General features: G+C 36.5%; 1 protein-coding gene and 1 long non-coding RNA gene across 2 annotated transcripts; both read left to right on the plus strand.

Annotated features, from left to right (window-relative positions):
* On the plus strand, positions 5,405-13,526 carry LOC109830008. Its single transcript, XM_020397141.1, has 5 exons — positions 5,405-5,647; positions 11,153-11,371; positions 11,484-11,553; positions 12,339-12,439; positions 13,293-13,526. Exons 1-5 carry the CDS (start codon positions 5,570-5,572, stop codon positions 13,302-13,304), a joined length of 480 nt encoding a protein of 159 aa, XP_020252730.1. The 5' UTR covers positions 5,405-5,569; the 3' UTR covers positions 13,305-13,526.
* LOC109830011 lies at positions 16,525-21,762 on the plus strand. Its single transcript, XR_002244176.1, has 4 exons — positions 16,525-16,789; positions 16,879-16,978; positions 20,563-20,663; positions 21,616-21,762. It is a non-coding gene; the product is annotated as an uncharacterized LOC109830011 (long non-coding RNA).

The following is a 22,502-nucleotide window of genomic DNA, read 5'->3' on the forward strand; positions in this document are numbered from 1 at the left end:
ACATCAAAGCATTGACTTTGTTTTCAAGGTCTTGCATTTTCTTGTCCTCATCTTCATCTCTCTTTGAGTGATATTGAGGAGAAATAATTGGGCCACCCCCAGTATTATTAAGAGGTGCAATTGAACTACCCCCAATATCATTGTTGGAAGGATCCGTTGAACCACCCCCAGTGTTATCGTTATTAGGAGGTGCATCAGCAAAGATGACTTCATCCACTTCCGGATCACTGTCATCTACAATATTTTGAGTGCGGCGGCTGGATTCAGCTCGCTGACTGGACTCAGGAAGTTGAGACCGTTGAGCTAGCAATTCTCTCATTTGTTGAATATCCAACTCCATCTCCATCTTCATCTCAGCTCTAATTTCTTCACGTTGCTTCGATAGAGCTTCTTGAAGCATTTGAGCAAACTGATCAGAAGTGATTGTGAACACTTCTTTGGTTTGTCCTGTGCTAGATATTGTATCATCCGAAGCGATCGCAGAACAAGTGTCCGAGAGTTCATCCTCTGAGTATATTCCTTCTTGCATTCTCTTGTAATCCCTGCGTCTGATGGCTCCTAATTGGAATCGAGACATCCTTTGAGCAATTCTTGGATTGACTTTTCCTCTCGGGGAAAAGTCGGGATTTGAGTCACTTGAATGCCGCTTAGACTTTCTTTTATCAATCATGTTGATGGTGACTTTAGGGAATTCGTCATCTTGGACAGCTGATCTTCTCTTGCGGAAATGTCTCGACTTAGGCTTCGACATTTCGGTGAAAAGCCTCTGGAACACTGAGACTCTTTGCAGGATGGCTTCTTGTTTGGAGTAGTCACATTCTGATAGTACTGCTCTAATGAGTCGCATACAGAAACAATGAGAGCTCATTTCTCGGATAATCCTCTTTCGAGTTTTGTTCACACCCCCAGCTTGATAGTACAACTCATCGGTATAATTACCGGAGAATCCTATCGTCTGTTGGTATGAGCCCCCAGGTATAACAATGTCTTTTGACGAACATGTCTTCTTCTGAGGATGTAAAGCCTTGTTGGCGTTCTCAGGACAACTTGTTGTCGCATTTGAGCGATCTAAGGTCACGTCAGGAGTCGCATGTTTAGAACCACCCCCTTGCGAGTGCAGAGTCTTAACGGGCTCCTGAGTTTCATTACGAACTCCCAAACGGGTAGAAATTAGAGTTTTCCCATCTTGGAGTTGTTTTGACTTGATAGGAGGATACTTCTGACCCCCAGTGTAAGAATCTATTTGGGGTTCATTCACTGGACCCAAGCGTTCTTTGACCGGAACTTTGCCTCGATCTTCAGGTAAAGGATCAAGGCCATCCGTCATTATAATTTTGGATTTTGACAGGTCAGGATTGACCCAGGGTTTCACTGGTGACACAGCGGGTGTTGACACAGTAAACGGACCCGGAACGGACGTTGATGGAGTCGAAGGAGTGCTCTTGTGAAACTTCTTTTGGCCGCGGCAGTTATTGGTGTCGCGGTCGAACAGTGTGCCGTGGCAGCGGAGACTGTCGCGGTTGAAGGAGATGTCGCGGCAGTGAGGACTGCCACGGTCAACGGTTGTGTTCTGCAGACCTAATTTTCGTACGAGTTTGGATTTGGGGATCCATACTTTGTGATTCTTGGGTGCTTCCTTAGACACTGTTTTCTTCTTTTCTTCTCGTCTTTGTTGTAAAAGAGCACGGTTACGAGCGGCGTTTATACGACGCTTTTGTATACGTTCTTTGAGAGTTGAACGTGCTCTTTTGACGAGGGTCCATTCCTCCGTCGTAAGTTGTGCAGAAATGTGAGTGTTCTGCCCTTGGGACAACTGGTTCACTTTTTGCTTCCTCGACTTTAAGTCCGTATAGTAATGGACTCCGTCGGTTTGTTGTAAAGCCTTGGTCAATTGACAAGCACGACGTTGACGTTGTCTCTGACGAGCCCTCTTTGTCAATACCGGCGCATTTTGGTTTAAAGACCCCTGAACTGGTGAAGGGTCATTTGGAGCAGAGATGTTGCAGGTAGATTCCTGAGCCATGACTTGGCAGGAATCTTCATTTGCGGTCTTCATCTGAATTGAAGACTTGGGAACTTTCTTGGAAGATGAAATCTTCCTGCACTTGCGGGGCGAGGAAGATTTTGAGGATGAGGAAGACAGATACTCCTCGAATTTGGCCTGATCGAACTCATATTCGATCTCTTCAGTGATAATGATCTTAATCGGCTGCGACACTACGGCCTCGGCAGCGAGGCCGCTGCCTCCCACTGTGGTCGCCAGTTTGTTTTCAGCGAAAGTTGACTTCATTGTCGATTCCATTAAAACTTTGATTTGTTTATAGGAAATTACAATGAAAATAAACAAAAATACAACTCTCGAGAAAATAACACAGAAATTGTTTATCAATTCCTGCTTTTGTGGGACTTTGCCTGTGCCGGGAGTGCTTTGGCTCGTTGACCACTGATTCACAGATTGTGAGGGTGTTTAGAGATCTTTCCTTCGTTTATCGAAGTAAAGATTTGAAAGCAAATATCTTATCGATGTAAGATATTCACTCTTCCAAAGATCAAGTCTGAGCTTAGATCTCTAGGAATCACCAAATGATGCTTGTCAAAGGGTGAAAATTCTCTCTTTCTTCCTCGAAATCACCAAAAGCTCAAGCCTTCTCTGCTCCAATCTGCCCTTTAACCACCTTTTTCGTGGTTTAACTGCTTGTCCACGTCAGCACACGTTCTATCTTTGATATGCCGTCACGTGGGTTTCAAATAATCATCGTATAACTGCCTTGTAACCACCATAGCACCCCCTATAATAGCCGCTGCACCCTAGGCTGCCGCGTCTTAGCCGCGGCACCATATGCTACCGCGCCATAGCCGCGGCACTATGAGCTGCCGCGCCTTAGCCGCGGCACCAAGTGCTGTCGCGCCTCAGCCGCGCCGCCATGTACTGCCTGTTGGTGTGTACATTGTTCTTCTGTGTTGTCTCGCTTCCTTTGAATGATCCCCTCTGATTAAGAGAATGGCTTTTATCATCTTCTCTTTGTCTTGAGTGGTATTTAGATGCCTGTAAGCATTTTTTGACGCCTACAGGAGGGAGTGTACAAATCTATAGGTCTTGATGGTTTTAAGACTTTTTGACTTTTTCCAAAGAGTTTGGCTGCATAACATTTTATTTTTTGCCATCCACAAGCTATTTTCCCTTTAAAAAATATTGATGTCCTTATGTGACTCCAAATTTCTATCAGAAAAGGATGCTCAAATTACGGGGGACATATTAAAGTATCGAATAGGTTAATTGCAAATAGACCCTTATAGTATCATCCTACAGTGAATAGACCCCAAATAGTTCTATTTTTAAAAATAAACCTCCTGAGTGAAATTTTTCCACTTAAAATTGATAGAAAGGTTTAAGGAGGTGGATAGATCCATTATAGTTCTATTTGTAAAAATAGACCGCCGATTGCTACTCTAAACTTTAAAAGCGTCGAAAACGTTCACTAAGAAGGTTTATTTTTACTTGGGCTGGTACTATTGAGGGCCCACAAATAAAACTACAGGAGGTCTGTTCACAAGTGGGTGATATTGTTTGCAATTAACCCTTTTTTAAAATCTGCTTGGAAACTTGTCGCCACCATCCTGGGCTAGTTATCCATTGAAAGATAAGATTTTATCAAAAGATGAGGAGGAGGACAGAGCCAAAAAACACATTGAAAGATTGTGCAGAAATTCGTGCTTATCAGTTAGTTGGAAAACCTTAGCGACGCAAAACAGTTTCTGATAATGTTTTGAGAAGTACTTTTGTGCACAATATGAGAATCATTATGTTTTGTGCAACATGATGTTATATGACCTAATTTCTCCAACTTGAGAAGTAATTATTTGCACATGATGTTATAGGTCGTATTTTCTCCAACTTGAGAAGTAACTGTGCCATTTATATTCAATTTGGGTGATTTTTTTTTGGGAGGAAATTGAGTGTTATGTAATAGTCTCTTAAAAAAAAGGTCTGCAATGTACATTACGAGCAATTGTTTATACTATCCAGGGTTTTCTGATGATTCCAATGAAAAAAATTGCAAAAATTATGTCTAGTTTCTACAAGAAACATGCAATAATCTGTTAACAATCATAAAAATATTACATACACAATAGTCTTCATGATAGTATACATTGGAGAGATTTTAAATGGACAGAGCTTGTCACCTAGGATTTTTAGTGGTTACATCATCCTTTTATTTGCCCAAACAAACAAGGTAATTGCTTGGAAGCTGCTGCAGCTTGGTACCTATATTAACTTCAAGCAAAAATTGCCCAACCAAACAAATCGTTAGCCTTCTGTAGGCTGAAAGGGATTTGAATCCTCTCCACTACTAAAAAAGTAACGGATGAACCAATACTCAATCATAATTATGAGATATCTAGTGGATGGCTGTGATTTTTTCATGAGTAAATATAAGAAAACACTCCTTAACTTTGGACGATAATAAAAAAACTCCCGTTAACTTTCAAAATATCAAAAAAACCCCGTAAGTGTGGAGATTATCACAAAACCTCCTTTAATTTTTAGAGCGTATAAAAGAAACCCATTTATCTTTGAGATTTAGAGTAGTTCTGATATTTTGAAAATTAAGAGGAGCTTTCTGATAATCGTCCAAAATTAAGAGGGTTTTATAATAATTATCCATTTTTAGCGTAAATTAGAAACGAAGGTAATACAGCTAACGTTAGATTTAGAATAATGTCACACTCAGCCATTAGGTAACAAATTAGCTAAAATAAGAAAGGTTATTTTAGTCTTAATTTTAAATATCTTTCTTAATCTATCTTTATATAGAAAAACGAATGATTACTGATTTGAAGAACGAGAAATTTAAGGGCTTAACAACTAATCTATCTTTATATAGAAAAACGAATGATTACTGATTTGAAGAACGAGAAATTTAAGGGCTTAACAACTACATCATACTATATAATTAAAAGAACGAGAAATTTAAGGGCTTAACAACTACATCATACTATATAATTAAATTTTTTAAAAAAGGAAAAAAATAGGAGGTACCTTTCATGGCGTTCTCTTTCTCTTCACGAGATTTTTTGGAGTCAGACTAGTTTCTTCTAATGGAAAGTGTGGAGAAAAGCTTCGGTTTTAATAGTTAATTAAAGAATTCTAATTAATGATAAATTATGTTTCTCCCATAAATTATATTTCCTAAAATAACCTTTCTACCCATAGTTAATTATAATTTTGGGTGTGGAACACTTCATAACCGTCAAATCTATCTACCTAGAATTGTGAGAGCTATTTTAAAAAAATTTATTTACGGATATGCCATCATTGCTCTAACTAATCTTTATGGAGCATCCAAGCTGTAGGCTTAATTTAATAGTTGAGAATCTTGAGATTACAGTTAGCCTGAAACACTCCAAACAGCAAACACCGACAGAATCCTGACTCCATTCCGTTTCTTCCGCCCTAAGCTCGAGCTTCGCGCCCTGCGAATATCATCGCCCTCGACCCTTACCGTCCCAAGAACCCAGCTTTCTCCAGTCTCTATTCAAAAACTCTAGTTTCCCCAAAAAATATCTAATGGGGGATCGGTGGAAATCCCTCTACTTCACCCGTAAGAGGAGGCGCCAAAGGGAGAATGACCCCCAGAAGCCGGCGGTACGTATTTACTTAAATCTAACCCTCTTCAGTTCATTGATTCACCTCTTAGAGGTTATTATTGTGTTATATTGATTAATTTCCCCCTTCTCATCCTGTTGTATTTCGATGTTAGTCACTAAAAGTTATCACGGTTGTTTCTTTAGTTTGATTTCTTAAGAACGGGGCATAAAATTAAGTTGCGCTAAATTTTCTAATTTAATGGTTGTTATAGGTTGCCTCAAATATACAAGTCCATATCGTTTTGGGAGTTTCTTTTTAGGTTGGTTTGTTTTGATCAGGTGCTCTACTTACATTAGACTTTGCACAACCAATCATATTAGAGGTTTATTTCTACTTGGACTCTTGTTGGGTTTTAGGACATGTGGACTTTTATTTCTTTTAGAACTCTTATTCCTTAGACATCAATGAGTTAGGATCTTCAAGTCTATATAAGAACAGTCTTTCAAGCTAATTAGATGCATCAATCTTCAGAGCACTAATCAAGAAGAGAGAGTTCTTTTGTGAAGCATATTTGATAATTTTCTCTTTTGTTCCTTTAGTTGAGAGTTATATTAGGCTTTTGGGGTGTTATTTAGGATTGAGTGATTGAGAGATTCAAAGATTCCACTTTGTATTCTTCACAATTAGTAAAACTTTTCTCCTCATTCGCCCGTGGACGTAGGCTACAAGCTGAACTGCGTATATCTTTGTGTTCGTGTGTTCTTGATATTTTTCGTGTTTTCGTGTGATTGATGTTAGCTTATCATGGGGAATTTATCATAACAAATTGGTATCAAAACTTTCAGCTATCGATCAGACGAGAAGATGACGCCAACTACTATGAAGTGGGATATCGAGAAGTTTGACGATAATATCAGTTTCAGCCTTTGACAAGTTAGGATGATTGTCGCGTTGACACAGAGTGGATTGAAGAAGGCTTTGTTCGAGAAGTCGAAGAAACTGACTACTATGACGGAGGAAGATTAGAACGAGCTGGATGATAGAGCTCTCACAGCGATCCAGTTATGTTTGACAAACGAATTTTTGCAAGAAATTTTCACGGAGAAGACAATCGCTGATTTGTGGTCTAAATTGGAGGATTTGTATTTGACGAAGTCGCTCACTAATCGCCTCCTCTTGAAGTAGCGTTTGTACACACTTTGGATGTCGGAAGGAATACCCATCAAATCTCATATTAGTGAATTTAATTCTGTAATTACAGATTTGAGTAAGGTTGATGTTAAGATCGATGATGAAGATCAAGCCCTATTGTTATTGTGTTTTTTTTTCCGCCTTCCTACAAGCACTTCAATGATACTATGATTTATAGTCGAGATTCTATTGGTATCATGGACGTCAAAGAGAACTTATTGAATAAGGAGAAGATCGACAAAGAGTTGATCACAAGTGAAAGTGGTGATAAAGCTGATAGCTTGTTTGTTCGAGGAAGATCGGCGGAAGAAATGGGCTTTGGAGGTAACATGCATAAGTCGAAGCACAAGAATCTGATCTGCAGATATTGCAAGAAGAAAGGGTACATTAAGACCGATTGTTACAGATTGAAGAACAAAAATAAACAAGAAAAGTATGAAGAGAAATCAAAGGAGGACTCTGCTGAAGTTGATATTGCTGAAGATGTGATTTTGTTGGCTACAAATGATATAAACAGGAGCATGGATGATTAGATTTTGGATTCGGGTTCCTGTTATATGTGTCTTAATCGGGACCGCTTCACTACTTATGAAGCTATTGATGGTGGTGGTGTTCTTATGGGGAATAACGCATCATGTAAGATTATTGGGAAAAACACAATTCGGATTAAGATGCATGATGGAGTCATCAGAACTTTAACAGATGTTAAGCATGTTCCAGGTTTAAGGAAGAATCTCATATCTTTGGGCACTCTTGATGGTATTGGGTGCAATTTTTTAGGTGAAGGTGGAGTTCTTAGGGTTACAAAAGGCTCTATTGTGGTTATAAAAGAAAAGAAGATTGGCAGTTTGTATATTTTGCAAGGTTCTATCGTTATCGGCTTGACTGCAGTTGCATCGTTGATGTCAGGAGTTGATACTATCAGATTATGGCATATGAGATTTGGTCATATGAGTGAGCACGGATTGACCGAGTTGAGTAAGAAGGGTCTTTTATGTGGACAGAGTACAGAAAAATTAGAATTTTGCGAGCATTACATCTTTGGGAAGCAGAAAAGAGCCAGCTTTAGTACGGTAGTGCATCAGACTAAAGGTATTTTGGATTATATCCATTCAGATCTTTAAGACCTTCTCAAGTTGCCTCGAATGGTGGTAGTTCCAGATATTTGTTGACCTTCATTGATGACTACTTCAGGAAGGTCTGAGTCTACTTTTTGAGACATAAAGATGAGGTGTTTGTGACTTTCAAGCAGTGAAAGTCTTTGATTAAGAAGCAGACTGGGAGGCTGATTAAGAGGCTTAGAACTGATAATGATCTTGAGTTTTATGAAGGGGAATTTAATGAGTTCTGCAATGAGGGAATCGTTAGACATCGTACAATCCTTCACACGCCGCAACAGAATGGAGTGACAGAACGTATGAACAAAACCCTATTAGAGAAAGCTAGTTGTATGATGATCAATGCAGGTTTAGGTAAGGAATACTAGGCGAAAGCAGTGAATACGACTTATTACTTAGTAAATCGGTCGCCATCTACTGTTATTAGTAGTAAAACTCTAGAGGAGGTTTGGTCCAATAAGCCTGCGGATTATTCTAATATTAGAATATTTGATTGTCCTGCATATGCGCATGTTAGTCAAGGGAAACTTGAGCCGCGAGCGAAGAAGTGCATATCCCTAGGTTATGCATTAGGTGTTAAGGGTTTTAGGTTGTGGCGTCCTAATCCAAAGTCTCCTAAGATTATTATTAGCCGTGATATTAAGGGTTTTAGGTTGTGGTTGCCTCAAATACTCAAATCCATATTGCTTTGGAAGTTCCTTTTTAGGTTGGTTTGTTTTGATCAAGAGTCCTACTTACATTAGACTTTGCACAACTAATCATATTAGAGGTTTCTTTCTACTTGGACTCTTGTTAGGTTTTAGGACATGTGGACTTATATTCCTATTTGAACTCTTATTCATTAGACAAAAAGGAGTTGGGATCTTCAAGGTTATATAAGAACAGTCTTTCAAGCCAATTAGATGCATCAATCTTCGGAGCACCAATCAAGAAGAGAGAGTTCTTTTGTGAAGTCTATTTGATTTTCTTCTCTTTTGTTCCTTTAGTTAGAGTTGTATTAGAGTTTTGGGGTGTTATTTAGGATTGAGTGATTGAGAGATTCCACTTTGTATTCCTCACAATTAGTAAAGTTTTTCTCCTCATTCGCCTGTGGACGTAAGCTACAAGCCGAACCATGTATATCTTTGTGTTCGTGTGTTGATATTTTCCGTGCTCTCGTGTGATTGATATTAGCTTATTCTGGGGAATTTGTCATAACAATGATGGTGAAGCTACAACATGTACAACTGTTGGCTGTAACAATTTGGGGGTGACAACGTTGCAAGACTATTACATCAAGTTAGTTGATTTCAAATAAAAAGATTTAGATCTTCAACATTTACAACAAATGGTTGTCACGCGCTAGGTCCGCGAGCCCGTTGGCACGATGTAAGTCTTGAGACATACTGAGTGCAACACATGGTTTGACTCAATCTATTGCCAAAATTGACCAGTCAATGTTGCACTTGACTCAATTGGACTTACTTTATAAACTATTCAATTACTCAGTCAATATCCAATCAATATCCGATGTGAGACTAAATCTTGGGGCGTTACATGACGTCCTTGTTTTGGTATGACAATTGGTTTGTCCTAGTATCACCACCAGGCAATATGAACTCTAGAGGTGGCTCCCACTGTAATACTGAACTCCATATTTCCAGCTTGCTAGTTGCTTTGATACTATTTGTCAGACCTCGGTCCTGCAAGCCCGTTGGTGCGATGTAAGCTCTGGGACCAATTGAGTGCAACCCATGGTTTCGCTCAATCCACTTCGAAAATTGACAAGTCAATGAGCCAAACCATGTATTACACTCAATGGGTCTCACAGTTTACGTCGAGCCAACATGCTTGCGGGTCCGGGGCGTGACAATTTACATTGGAAATGTTGGATATGTTCAAATTTAATTGAAATGAAACTACATCCAAAAGTGCAGTTAAATTGCAGTCAAACTTTAGTCAAAACTGCCGTCAAACTGCAGTTAAAACTGCTGTCAAGAACTGCAGTTTAAAAAGTGGCAGACTGCAGTTTCTGAAACTGCAAAAATGCAATTTTGCCAACCGCCGGAAATCTGTTTTCAAAATTGAAATCCTGCAACCACCAATTTGAGGCCTCTATAAAGGGAGGGATCCCATTCATATTTGATGCTAGAAAAGAAAAGTAGGAAGAAAGATATTGATGAGGGAAGTAGAAATCTCTTCTGAATTCTATGAACTAGAAAGATTGTGATCTCCTTGAAGTTACTCTAATATTATCTCTGTGTTGACAAAGTTTCAGAATGATGTATTGGCCTGCAACCAATAATTATTACAGAATAATAATTTGGAAGGCAAATTTGTGGTAACCTTTAGATATTGGGGCAAATATTGTCCGAGGGAAAATGAAGTCCCTTGATTCAGGTGTTAGAAACATTACTTCTAAGTCCACTATAATGAAACTAAATTTCTAACAGGAATTACATTTCCCACCACAAGCTATGCAAATCCGATAACTTTTGCTAATTACCGAACAGAGTTTGAATTTGGAAATGCATCTGCTACAATAAATCTCAGATACGCATAAGATAGATTTGAGCTTAGTTTCATCCAACGAATCTTTTTAAGGTTATAGCCGTGACACATTTTTAAGCACATTTATAAGTAAAAGAGATATATTTGACTGTGCTAGAAGAAAGATTATCACATTCAGTAATCAGTAGCATAAAAAAAAGAATTCACAGTCAAATGTTTGAGAAAAAAAAAATCAAATGAACAATTAAAAGGACAACAATATGAAGGTATGTTAGGCGATACCAATGATGGAGTTATATTGATGAGGAGAACACCATTCAAAATCTACCCAAAATGGATGAGGAATGAGTCTGAAAATAAAAATTCTCGAGTCATATAAAAAATATGACGATACTTTCTCTTAGAAACACCATTTTGTTCATGAGTATGTATGAGTTTTTTGGGACATAGTATGATGTGATAGCCAAAGTTGTGTTACTTCATAACTTGCGTTTTGAGAATAAAGGGTAGGCTCTGCGATGAAACCATAAATACAAGCTCAAAGTTGGTCGTCATGTGCAAAGAATGGGCAGAGAAGGGTTACATGTTTGTCTATGTAGTCATTTGCATGAGCCATGTACGAAAGATAAGTTGGATGTGTTAGCATGTGTATGTTATGCCCAAAAAAGTCATGAAGTCCCTCAATTTATGTAGCTTATCGTTTAAATATTATAAGTAGTTTTTCTCAATTTAGGAGGTAAAAGCCATTTTGCATGTTCGATAGGTGGTTATAGTTGACTCTGCTAAGAAGGCATGCATAAAAAAGTGCACAACTGAAAATAGAACCGATATGGCTGATGCTCATGGAGGTTGTACTATAGCATCCGTACCCGTACAGTTCAATTCCAAGGACGAAGGTACAAGTTGTAATGTGACGACGTCTAAGAAAAGTGATGTATTGAAAGCTTGCTTACGAGCTTTTGAGGAAAAGAAGGATGAACTGGTATGCACTTCTCCTTGTGGTTTGGTTTGCAAAACCTTTCTTATTTCTCTTATTTTAATGTATTAAAAGTTTTATGGCTTATAATTTGTTCGAACCTTTTTCTTTTATATAGTGTCGGCAACAACACTTGCTTGAAGATGAGATTGCTCGCTGTGAAATGAACATACAGACCATTTTGAGTGGTACGGTTCTTCTTTACTTTGGGCAACATATTATCTCTTTTATGTCCCATAGTTATTTTCTCATAGTTATCCTCAAAGGTATAAGATAGGTTAATAAAGTTATAGGCAATCCTATAATGAAATAATATTTACCTAAATCATTATAATAACCAATTATAAATAAAAGTAGACAGTGGTATGCTTATAATTAAGCTAATGCTAAAAGTTCAAGGATATTAAATATACGATATGGTAGTTGATGTTATATAATTTTCTGGAAAATAGTCTATATTATATTGGATGAAAAGAAGTGACAAACGTCAAATTTCAAAAGGGTGAAATAATTGTCTCTGATTTACGCTTTGGTCCCATCTCTCATTTTTATATATGCTCTCTTCTTACCTCTATAAACTCTGAAAGCGATCTGAAATAATAAATTATTTACATCTTAGTTGACTTCATATGGGATGAAAACATTTACCTTCCTGAGTCATGAGCTTAGAGTAAAAATTTCTTTAGCCAGTTCGTAAAATGTGAATACAAAGAAGATTTTTATCATGTTATGTCCTACTTAAATTCCTAGATGGAAGAGAAACAAAAGGTTTTGGTTCTAAGTTTTGGAGCCAATAGTTTCTTTCTGGTATTTATCCTTTTACCTTTTAGTCCCTTTCTTTCCATGTCTTAAGCTTTAGTTGTCAGTACATTAGTAGGGGAAACTTGAATTTAGCATTTCATTCTTATGTCCTCTGTACAAATAACATAGAGATGTTTACTAAAAAAATTATTGACTGTTACCTCCAATAAAGGTGAAGAGAACTGGATGCAGAAAGTTGAGACAATAATTGAAGCACTCAACAGTTCATTTTCTAGTGGAGTGCAAGGGCCATCTTCAACACATCCATTCCAGGCAAGTGGTATCCAAATGTTTTATACATAGTTTGTGCTGGAATAATTTCTAAAGAATATGGAAGAAGTAGTTCCAGCACATCTAGGTTACGTGGACACTTCATCTTGGCTCCCGTATCCGTGTCTGACATATCTTGTGTCGATGTTGGACGCTCCTTGAACACTTCTTGAGTATATACATACATTTATGCAGACACGTGCTTTTGTGATTATGCTTTGCCTTTCCAGTATTCATTTGGAATTAATTATCTATAATTTGTATTGTGCATTTGATGGAACTTTGAAAGCATGACTTGTTGAGTATCTGATTACTGCTCATTGCTCTTGATGAGAAAAACAAGCAGGGAATTGATATGTTGTGCATCCTTTCCCTCTCTGCTCGAGAACAGGTTACCTGTTGTTGAGTAACCAAATATTTGATGTGTGAAATTTTGCGACGGTTTAGCTCAAACTTTGGGTAGAAGCTCTATCACCAGTTATAAGAACTTCAATAGTAACATGAAAACCCAACTAGTCATACTAATTTTTGTATTATCATTGTTCAAAAGAGACATAAATCATACTGGTTTTCTGTTAAGTTTCTGTATGGCACTACTAGATTACATAGTACTATGTCACTCTGCTGTTAACCTCATTTTGAGATTTCGAATTATAACTGCTCAAGCTCGGAGATGTATATTTGGTATTATTAACTTATTAGTATTATATGCCGACTGTCAGACCAAAGCTTGGTTAATTCTGAAATATTTTACTTGCCTTGGGAGTGACATGAAGGGATCGTTATTCTCCATTTAGATGATTTCATCAACTTATTAAAATGCCTTGTGCTTACAAAGCTATGGGTTGTACTTCAGGTGCAGCAGTGATGGTGATTTTCAATAACAACACCATTGAAGTTCAGAAGACCACGAAATCTCATGCTCAACTATGGCATGCAATCGAACATGTAACATCTCATGTTTTAATTTCAATAAATTTATTCTGAATTATGCGAAATCTGAGTTGAGAGACAATGGAAGCTTGCAAGTGTACTAAAGCATTCTGAACATCTTGGCTATTACAGACAATGGAATCTTGAGGTTAATACAGTTTAAAATCAAGGCACAAAATTGGGAATTTGGAATTTAAAGTCATCTGAGTGAACTTCGCTAATAGACTCAGCGAAATTCGCCCAAATGCGGAGCGAAATTCGCCCAAATGCCGAGCGAACATGCAATACATCCATGCAAGTACCGTTAACAATTGCGTAGGGCCGTAGCTGTGATGAAGAAACTTCTGAGTTGATCGTAAACGCTGGACTCCCATGAAATACATGATAAATTTCACAACACTATCGTGAATCATTTCGGATTTCGCACAAAGTATCATAAATTATTTTTTAAAGAAAACCCTACAAACTTTTTCCACTAAAGTATCACAATTAGTATATGTTGGTGTAAGTTGTTCTGTGTTACACATGTACATATTTGGCACATTTTCACTTTTATTAGTTATATAACTGCTTTCTCACCGTCTCTCTCTTCTTAGTTGTGATGAGAAATGGTGTTAATGCCGTTAAAGTAATCTTCTTTATAGTTGTTTTTTTTTCTTTTGAAAATTTAGAAATCTGCACGGTATTTTTCTCTAATAAAAAAAATATATTTTTGAGAGAGATGTATGTACCATGCAATTTGTGCTAACTCTGTCATAACATTTACTTGAGAAGTAAGTTTTAAAGGATGAATTGGTCCTTACCAAGAATATCAAATCCAATGGATCTATATATTAGAAACGTATGGAGAATGAATCTTGCCATGGAGTGATACGTCCAAATTCTTCATCATAGAGTAACTCGTGGAGCATCTCGTGGAGCATAAAACAAAGAATTATTTAGTTACATGAATATTATATGAAGTTTTAGAAAAATTAATTGTTTGAGGGTCCTAATTTTGAAACCTGAAGGATAATTCTGTATCTTTAGCATATCAATATGTCTCAACTTTGTGTTTATAAATGTTGGCGCCTGTGATTAAATCTGGAATAAAACAGATATAAACCAAAGAGAATTGAAAGAAAGCTGAAGTGCTATATTTTAAAACTTATTCAAGTTACCTGCTGTGCGTTTGTGAAACGATGTGCTTAAAGCAATATTTGGCATACTCCGATGCAAGGATCCCAAGGCCAAACTGCTTCCAGGAATAACAGTACAGTACAATGATGTGCACCAACCAAGTACTATTAAGATCTCCTCGATCTATGAGACCTTTCAGTCAAGGCAACAATCTCCTCGATCAGTTAAACCTTTTTGTTCAAAACCTTTCGGTTTAGGCAAAGATTTTTCGATCTGTAATAACCTTTTGGTTCAGGCAAAAATCTTTCGATCTGTAATAACCTTTCGGTTCAGGGCCATATTCCTTCGGGCACAGACTAAAGCTTGCACGCTTTTAAACTCTGTAGCAGCAGCAGCACAACATATTAACAGATTCAATATGTTCAAGTTTTACAACACTTCAGTGTGTTTTTCCTTCCCAAGAGTTGCCCCAAGGAGCACTATTTATAGGCCTCTAAGGCCATCTCAATGGTCACCCACAGTCAATTTGACTGTTACAAATCATAATGACAATTATGATTGTAACAACAAATGACTTAATTGCTCTAACTGCTACATGCAGTAACGCCTGAACGATAGGATCGTGTTGCGCCTTGCGAACACGAGGCTCGCACCCTCTCGCGAAAGTGAGGGTCACGTCGTGCCTCGCGAGGGTCGCACCCTCGTGCGAACGCGAGGGTCACCGCAAACGCGAGGGTCGCTCCAGCCTGCGTGGCGGCCAACATGGCGCCAAAGGGCGCCACCTAGCCCCGATGCATCCGTACGAAGTGCGCCTTACAAAGCGCCACTTAGCGCATCAGCCTGATTAGTCCCGGTTCCCGGCCCATTGGCCCACAGACCACGGCCCACTAGTACTTATGAGAGATTAATTGATTTATTTAAGACAAAACAATTCTCGGCTTGCCTACGGCAAGCCTCGAACTCAGAACATTTTGAAACACCAAAACATTTACTTTTCACTACGCTATTAAGGATTTCTAAAAAATATCAGTAGTTAGTAAATATATAGTTTGAAAACTTATTTTGGAAAGCGGGAGCTTTGCTACAGGGACCCAAAATATGGGACCAATAGGTGGGACAAGTGAGGTGTCCCCTTCCTATTGGATAATGAGTTGGTCATCATTAATGATGGCCAACTCATTATCCAATAGGAGGGGGACACCTCACTTGTCCCACCTATTGGTCCCATATTTTGGGTCCCTAAGGAATTTTTCTTCCAACAAAGGGTAGAAACTGTTTAGCTTCTGAGGTTCTCTTCTCTTATTACTTTTCTTCATATTATTACTCTAACACAACTCTCTCAATTTATTGCAAGAAATGTTTAGTAGCAATCTTTACTTGAATTGGGACACGTAGTAAATACTGTATTGAAGAACTCAAAGAATCAATTAAAAGTGCATATTTGTTGCACCAGAACTGATAACCATGTAAATGTTGTTACGTACGCACATATCAAAACAAAGAGTTATTGTGCATACTGTGCAATATCACAATATTAATTCCGTGAACTGGGATCAAGTCCAAGAAGCAGAACCCCAATAACGAGAGAATGTTCGCCTACAATATATAAACCAAACAGTGTCCTGGGAAGTTCGCAGAGAAGTTCAGATGAGGAGGGAGAGAACCCCTACTCGAGATAAACATCTAGTTTTCGAAGCACAAGTTAACGACCAGTAGTTAATGACATGATAGATCTTATCATGATAACGCACCTTCCCAAAAATAACATAACATGATAGATTTTATCCTATCCTATCCTATACCGAAGCTATGCTCGTATTCACCTACCCCAAAATAGTGTTCAGTGTTCACCTATCCCCTGCTAAAGTATTCACCTGCCTCCAAATAGTGTTCACCTACCCCCATGAGAAAACTTATAAATACCCCCATAAGTTTGATTTGTAAAGTATCTCAGTAGCAGAGAGAGAAAGAGAAAGATACATATATAAGTAATATCATCGAGAGATCTTGAGAGAGAGTTTGTGAGAATTCTTGGAGAGTATCTTGATCAAGAGAGGGTGTTCTTTTTTATCTTTTTTCCTTTGTAACCTCGAAAGGAATATAAAGGAATTGGTCGTCGTCGTTGCACCGTGGAGTAGCTCCGTAAGAATGAACCATGTTATATCTGTGAATACTGTGATTTACTGGTTTTAATTTGATCTGTGAGTATACTGTGATTTGCTGATTCCAATATCTAAGTCATCAGAGCCTCTTCCTCGAAAAAAGATATCCTCTATGAAGAAAATTCAGAAAGGTTTCCTGGTAATTTAAGTAGTTCTGATATTTTTTGGCATTTACTTTTCATATTTAACTACTTTATTATGAAAAGCGTATTAATTTATATGCTGCAGGGGGGGAAAAGTTACTCGCCGCCAAATGGCTAAGTATCTTCGGAAGGTGGTAGGAGACGATGATCTGATTGTTTCATGCATCAAGGCCTATACTAATGAGGTATGGTTTCGAGTTCAAATTACTTTCACAAAATCTGCATACTAATGAGGTATGGTTTCGAGTTCAAATTTATTTCGAACCTTTTATAAGAAAAAAAAAACCGTATGATTGTAAAACGAGGTATCCAAAGCATATAATAAAATTTCTGGCTATACCTTTTATGTGCTAAATTTTCAAGCCGATTGAGATATTATTTCATTTGGTTTAGTCCTCCGATAATATTTTTTCTAGCTTTTCTCTGTAATCGGCCATTTAATGTTAAAACACATACACACGAACTGTTCTCCTCATGGCTGTCTTTGTAATTGAGTAAATATAGTATCGCCTGCGGCTTCAAAATACCATTTAGTTCTTTACTTCTAAACATATTAGATATATATTTATTTAGTAAAAAATTTTCTCATGTTTTTTTTCCTCAGAATAGTACCAGTGTGGGAGATGCGATCGGTCTTAGATTACTGCATTGCGTCAAAAGAGAAAGTTCTTAGTCTCGATGGTTTTATCTTTACAATACTTGTTACTGGAATTGGCCAAAATTTAAATCTATGAATATAATAAGTTCGTTCTGATTCTTTTTCATTCTGGGTTCAAGGTTCTTACTGACTTAAAATTTCCGGATGTGTTTCAAATAATTCATGGCTGAGGATTTCAGCTCTGTTGTCTCTCTAGACTACATGATTCTAATTATTCCAAACATTAGAAAACACGCCAAATGTTATATTATTGGGAGGTGCGAAGCTGAGGAGAGAAGGAGTAACCTGAGAGGGTTAGAGCTGAAGAGATCTTGGGATACATTGGCAAATGCTTCAGTTTTATGTCATCCTGTATCATACTAAAGCAATTACAAGTGCAATGGATGTTTAAAATTTGCGTCGGCAGTTAATTAGAGGTTTTTGGTTACAATGGTCTAAAGTCCGGAAACAACTCCAGACAAATGCCAACCATATGATCAAATATACTATGATAAGGATTTTAGTCATATATGATGAGACTTAGGGGGGTGCATTCGGTCCGGATATGGCTCAGATATGATACTTATTGTACCCATATTCGCTTACCCATCGCAGATATGGATACGGATAGGATAGACATCGATAAGGAAAATTCAAATCAATATCCACTAAAGTCAGATACGAATACAGATATTCATGCGGATATATAAGCAGATATATATGCGGATACAAAAACGGATATGAGAAAACTAGACAGTGGTAAAAAATATATAGTTTATGTGATACAAAAGAGTTCGTTAATATGCTCATTTTATCTGAAAAGCTAAGAATAGACATCTTGATCATCATACTTAACCCCAAATCGATAAACTAAGGATTAAAACTATCGTAACAGTATGACTAATATGTTTTACGATATGGATCTGAATATTTCACTGTAAAACCCTATCCATAACCATAGGCATGTCCAAAAAGCCCGTCGGCCCGAGCCCGGCCCGGAAACCCGGGCCACGCTAGGCTCCGGTTCCGGGTCCGGGTACGGGTGGCACCCGGCCCGGAATAAGGCTGACCGGGGCAACAAATCAGGGCCGGGCCCAGATTCAGATCCTAGCATCATAGTTTCACTTTCAACAACATAAACTGAAGAATGAACTGCATGAATCATGATTAAACTAAGCTTGAAGGGATTAACTGAAAACTATGCATATTGCTATGTACACCTGGAACTCAGAGTGACAATACTACATATCATAATGATACCCAGAGTTGATAATTCTAAGAAGCAAACTAACAATTTATTGAATAGATTATAGAAGGCACCTAGCTTATTGCTTAAATAAATAATGAGAGAATTTCACTTACAACATCTAAGCAAAACAATGTGTTGGAAGGGATACAGCAAAGTTCAGTTGAGTGAAGCACTCCTTGAAATGAAATCTAGTTTTCAAAGCACAAAGTAAAAACCATACTTAACAACATGAAAGATTTAAACCTGGTAATGCATCTCACTCAAATAAAGATCAACTCGGCATAAAATGATATGAATAAAAAGATGAAGAAGGGGGCAATCTTAATCAGATACCTGAAATTGCAAATATATCCTACACCAAGTATATGCTAGTAACCTCTGGCATCAGAAACGATGTGCAAAATAACACAAAAAAATGACTATAAAAGCTTACTATATGATCAAGTCTGTCCTAGTGCATGATAAACTGTAAAAGACCGTGTAAACATGCAAAAAAAAAAAAAAAACAGTTTCATAATCCAAATGAAAATATGCCAAGCTCAAAAACCCAAGAACATGCAAGAGATAAAATGTGAATATTTATTTGTAAACATCAACATAAAATTTTACCACCAGATTTCATGACACTATTTACTGGTTATTAACAAGCATTAGTGTTTTGAGCATTCTTGGAACTCCTATCTTTGTCAAAATTCAATCACATTAACCTCGTCCGAAATTGTCATATTCAATGAGTAGGGACTTTCAGATTAAATTGTCTTACTCAATTTACAAATAATCCCTGTCCAAAATTTTCAGAACCATTAAAATTCCCAGTATCAATATGAACTAGCTAAGCTTGTATTTATTTATCCTTTTTATTTTCTTTTGATCAATTATTAGCTTTTAAAATTGGAACTCCTATCTTTGTCAAAATTCAATTGTATTCACCCTAAATTGTATTAACCCTAAATGATTCTTGAATGGTATTAGAGTAATATACTTCAGAATGCACTGGGTTTGCCCTTCCTTCAAAAGCTGGAGGCTATTTCACTTTTTAGTAATTATGGACAAAGCTGAAATATGACCTATTAGATACTGGGTAAAATTGTTTTTGAGAAGGATGTATATACCATGTGAACTGTCCAAATTCTTTGTCCTAATAACACTTGAGAAATAAGCTTTAAAGCATGAAATAGTGTCCTTGCCAAGAATATCAAATCCAATGCCCCTCTTGGATACTAGATATATCAGGAGAATGCATGAACCATGGCATGGGGTGCTATGTCCACATTCTTTGTCATAGAGTAACTTGAGGAGCATAAATCAAAGAATTAAATTAGTTACATGAACATTATATGAAATTAGCAGTTGAGGCTCCTAATTTTAAAACTTGAGGGATAGTTCTGTATCTTTTAGCATATCAGTATATTTCAACTTTGCGCTATAGATACCATTAGTCTATATAGTTGCTACCATCTGCAACACATCCAACAAAAGCATAGAAAGTTCTAAGATTCTCCTCTTATCACTCTTTCTCCTTGTTAAGGACATGATTGCTTATAGCATTATTTGAATTAAAGACTATGCAGGTATACTAAATTGAGGATGAAAATTTTCTATTTCTATTTTACCAATTTGTGTTAATGCTTCAAATTCTTGTTAGTTTTTTATTCAATTGTCAAGCGATATTAGAAGCTTGAAGTTTAAAATTACAGATCTTTGGCTTATAGATAAATATCTACTGGATAGACTCCTCGTTATATCATTAGTTTGTTTTTCCAACTTTTTCAGATGAAAAATAAATTCAAAATAAGAAAAAATAGTTTTGACATTTTTGGACATTTATTTATTATATGTAGCTACTTTATTATAAACTGATATTATAAATTTATTTGATGCAGGAGAAAAAATTCAATCGTCATCAAATGGTTAAGTACCTTAGAAAGGTTATAGGTGGTGAGGATTTGATTGTCTCATGCATTAACGCTTATATGCCAATAAGGTATGGTTCTGAGTTCAAATGCTTTTCCAAGAATTGCATACTTAAGATAGAAAGCAGGTGAAATATCTATTAGAAGGTCAATGGTGCTAACCATGTGCTAATATCTTAATTTGAATTATGCTATCTGTTTTAGATACACTAATAGTTACAAAGTGTTATAGCATTTGAAATAAAATCTTCTACTTATTTGTACAAAATTAACATGCTTTGGATAAGATTGAAGACTTTTCTAATAAATGTTTTATTAAATACAATATGATTAAAAAACTAATATAGTAAATAATATTTGATAACACCCACCATTTTGTTTCTCACATAAACGAGATATGCAAAACTTATTGTATAATTTGTAATACGTTTTATATGCTAAATTTTCAATTTGATGATTTAAGATATCTCTACATTACATTTAATCATGAATAAACTCTTTCTACTTCTCTATATTATTGGCTTGCTACATAATACGTATATAGTAGCATATCATACTGCACACACTGAGAGGGAAAGAAACTTGATTCTTGAATTGAAAAATTGAAAAGTAGTTCTGTTAAATATGATCTACTACACAGTAAAAATTAATATTTTTGAAAGATTTCAACATATTTTATGTATGTGCCTTGCGTTGTTAAAATCAACATTTTAAATTAATCATAAAGCTGCTTAATTTTTTTCTCCCTTAATAGATGATCGAAAACACACAGAATTCATTGAAAAGTTTATTTTAAGGTCGTTAATATGTATTACATCACAATGATCACATCCAATGATACAGAATTTTAATTTTGAAATTCAAATTGTCAATTTAGATTGATAGTATTCAAAATTAGATAGAATATCGAGTATATTGAAGTTTCTTTCTCATGTTTTATCATTGTATTTAGATATTGTTATGTTTTGATACTCTCAAATTCATAATTTATTTTGTATTTTTTTTCTTGTTTTTCTTCTACAGATGAAGGTGGAATCAATGAATCCGACTTTTGAAAAAACTAAACTGCAACCGGGAATAATGTGGGAGCTGTGATCATGGGGTCCACTAGCTGTTCTAGTTATCTTTCATTGTAGATTCTAGGTTTCTAATAAGATTCAAGTGTTTGTAATGAGACCTTGTGGATTCAAGGTTTGTAATAACATTTAAGGTTTCTCTTGGGTTTAAAATTTCTGACGGACTATTTATAGTTGAATTTTTTTGTTTATATTGTTTACTCAAATTTGACTGTCAATTTTATAATATTCTGAATAGAAATATACAAAACTACAAAAAGTTCAATGAAAATTTTTATTGGAAAGTGATATTGCAATTTGAGCTAGTGCAACAATTAATACGCTCTACCTCAGTGGAATTTACTTTTTGTCCCTGATTGCACAGTAATTTAGTCTTTTTCAGGTAAACTGAGGAAAAAGAGGCAATTTAATATTTTCACATGATCCGTATATGATATCTCAATCAAACGAGAGAAATAATGTCATTAAGATGCATAAAATATCACGAGCAAGTAAATCATACGCTAATGTCCCCTCTCCTTGAACAAAAAGAAATAACAAAATGAGAATGTATTCATATTAACATCTCAAGAACTGAAGAACAAACAAAGCAATGTTTCTCTATATCTCTGCTACTAATGACCATAACACACCATATGACATTTAAACTGTATATAAACGTCAACCTTTTGATAAATAAATTGCAAGCCAGGACAAAATGAAGGAGCTGAACACAAGAATCTACTCTTTACCTGATAAAGGAGAAAGTAAATACATGGAGCATTCTCGTCTCCCCCCATTTGTAGCTCTATCAGACGCATTCTCCAACAACAAGCGAAATTAAAGAATTAATCA

This window comes from Asparagus officinalis, chromosome 2, assembly GCF_001876935.1.
Source record: "Asparagus officinalis chromosome 2, Aspof.V1, whole genome shotgun sequence".
Lineage (NCBI taxonomy): Eukaryota > Viridiplantae > Streptophyta > Magnoliopsida > Asparagales > Asparagaceae > Asparagus > Asparagus officinalis.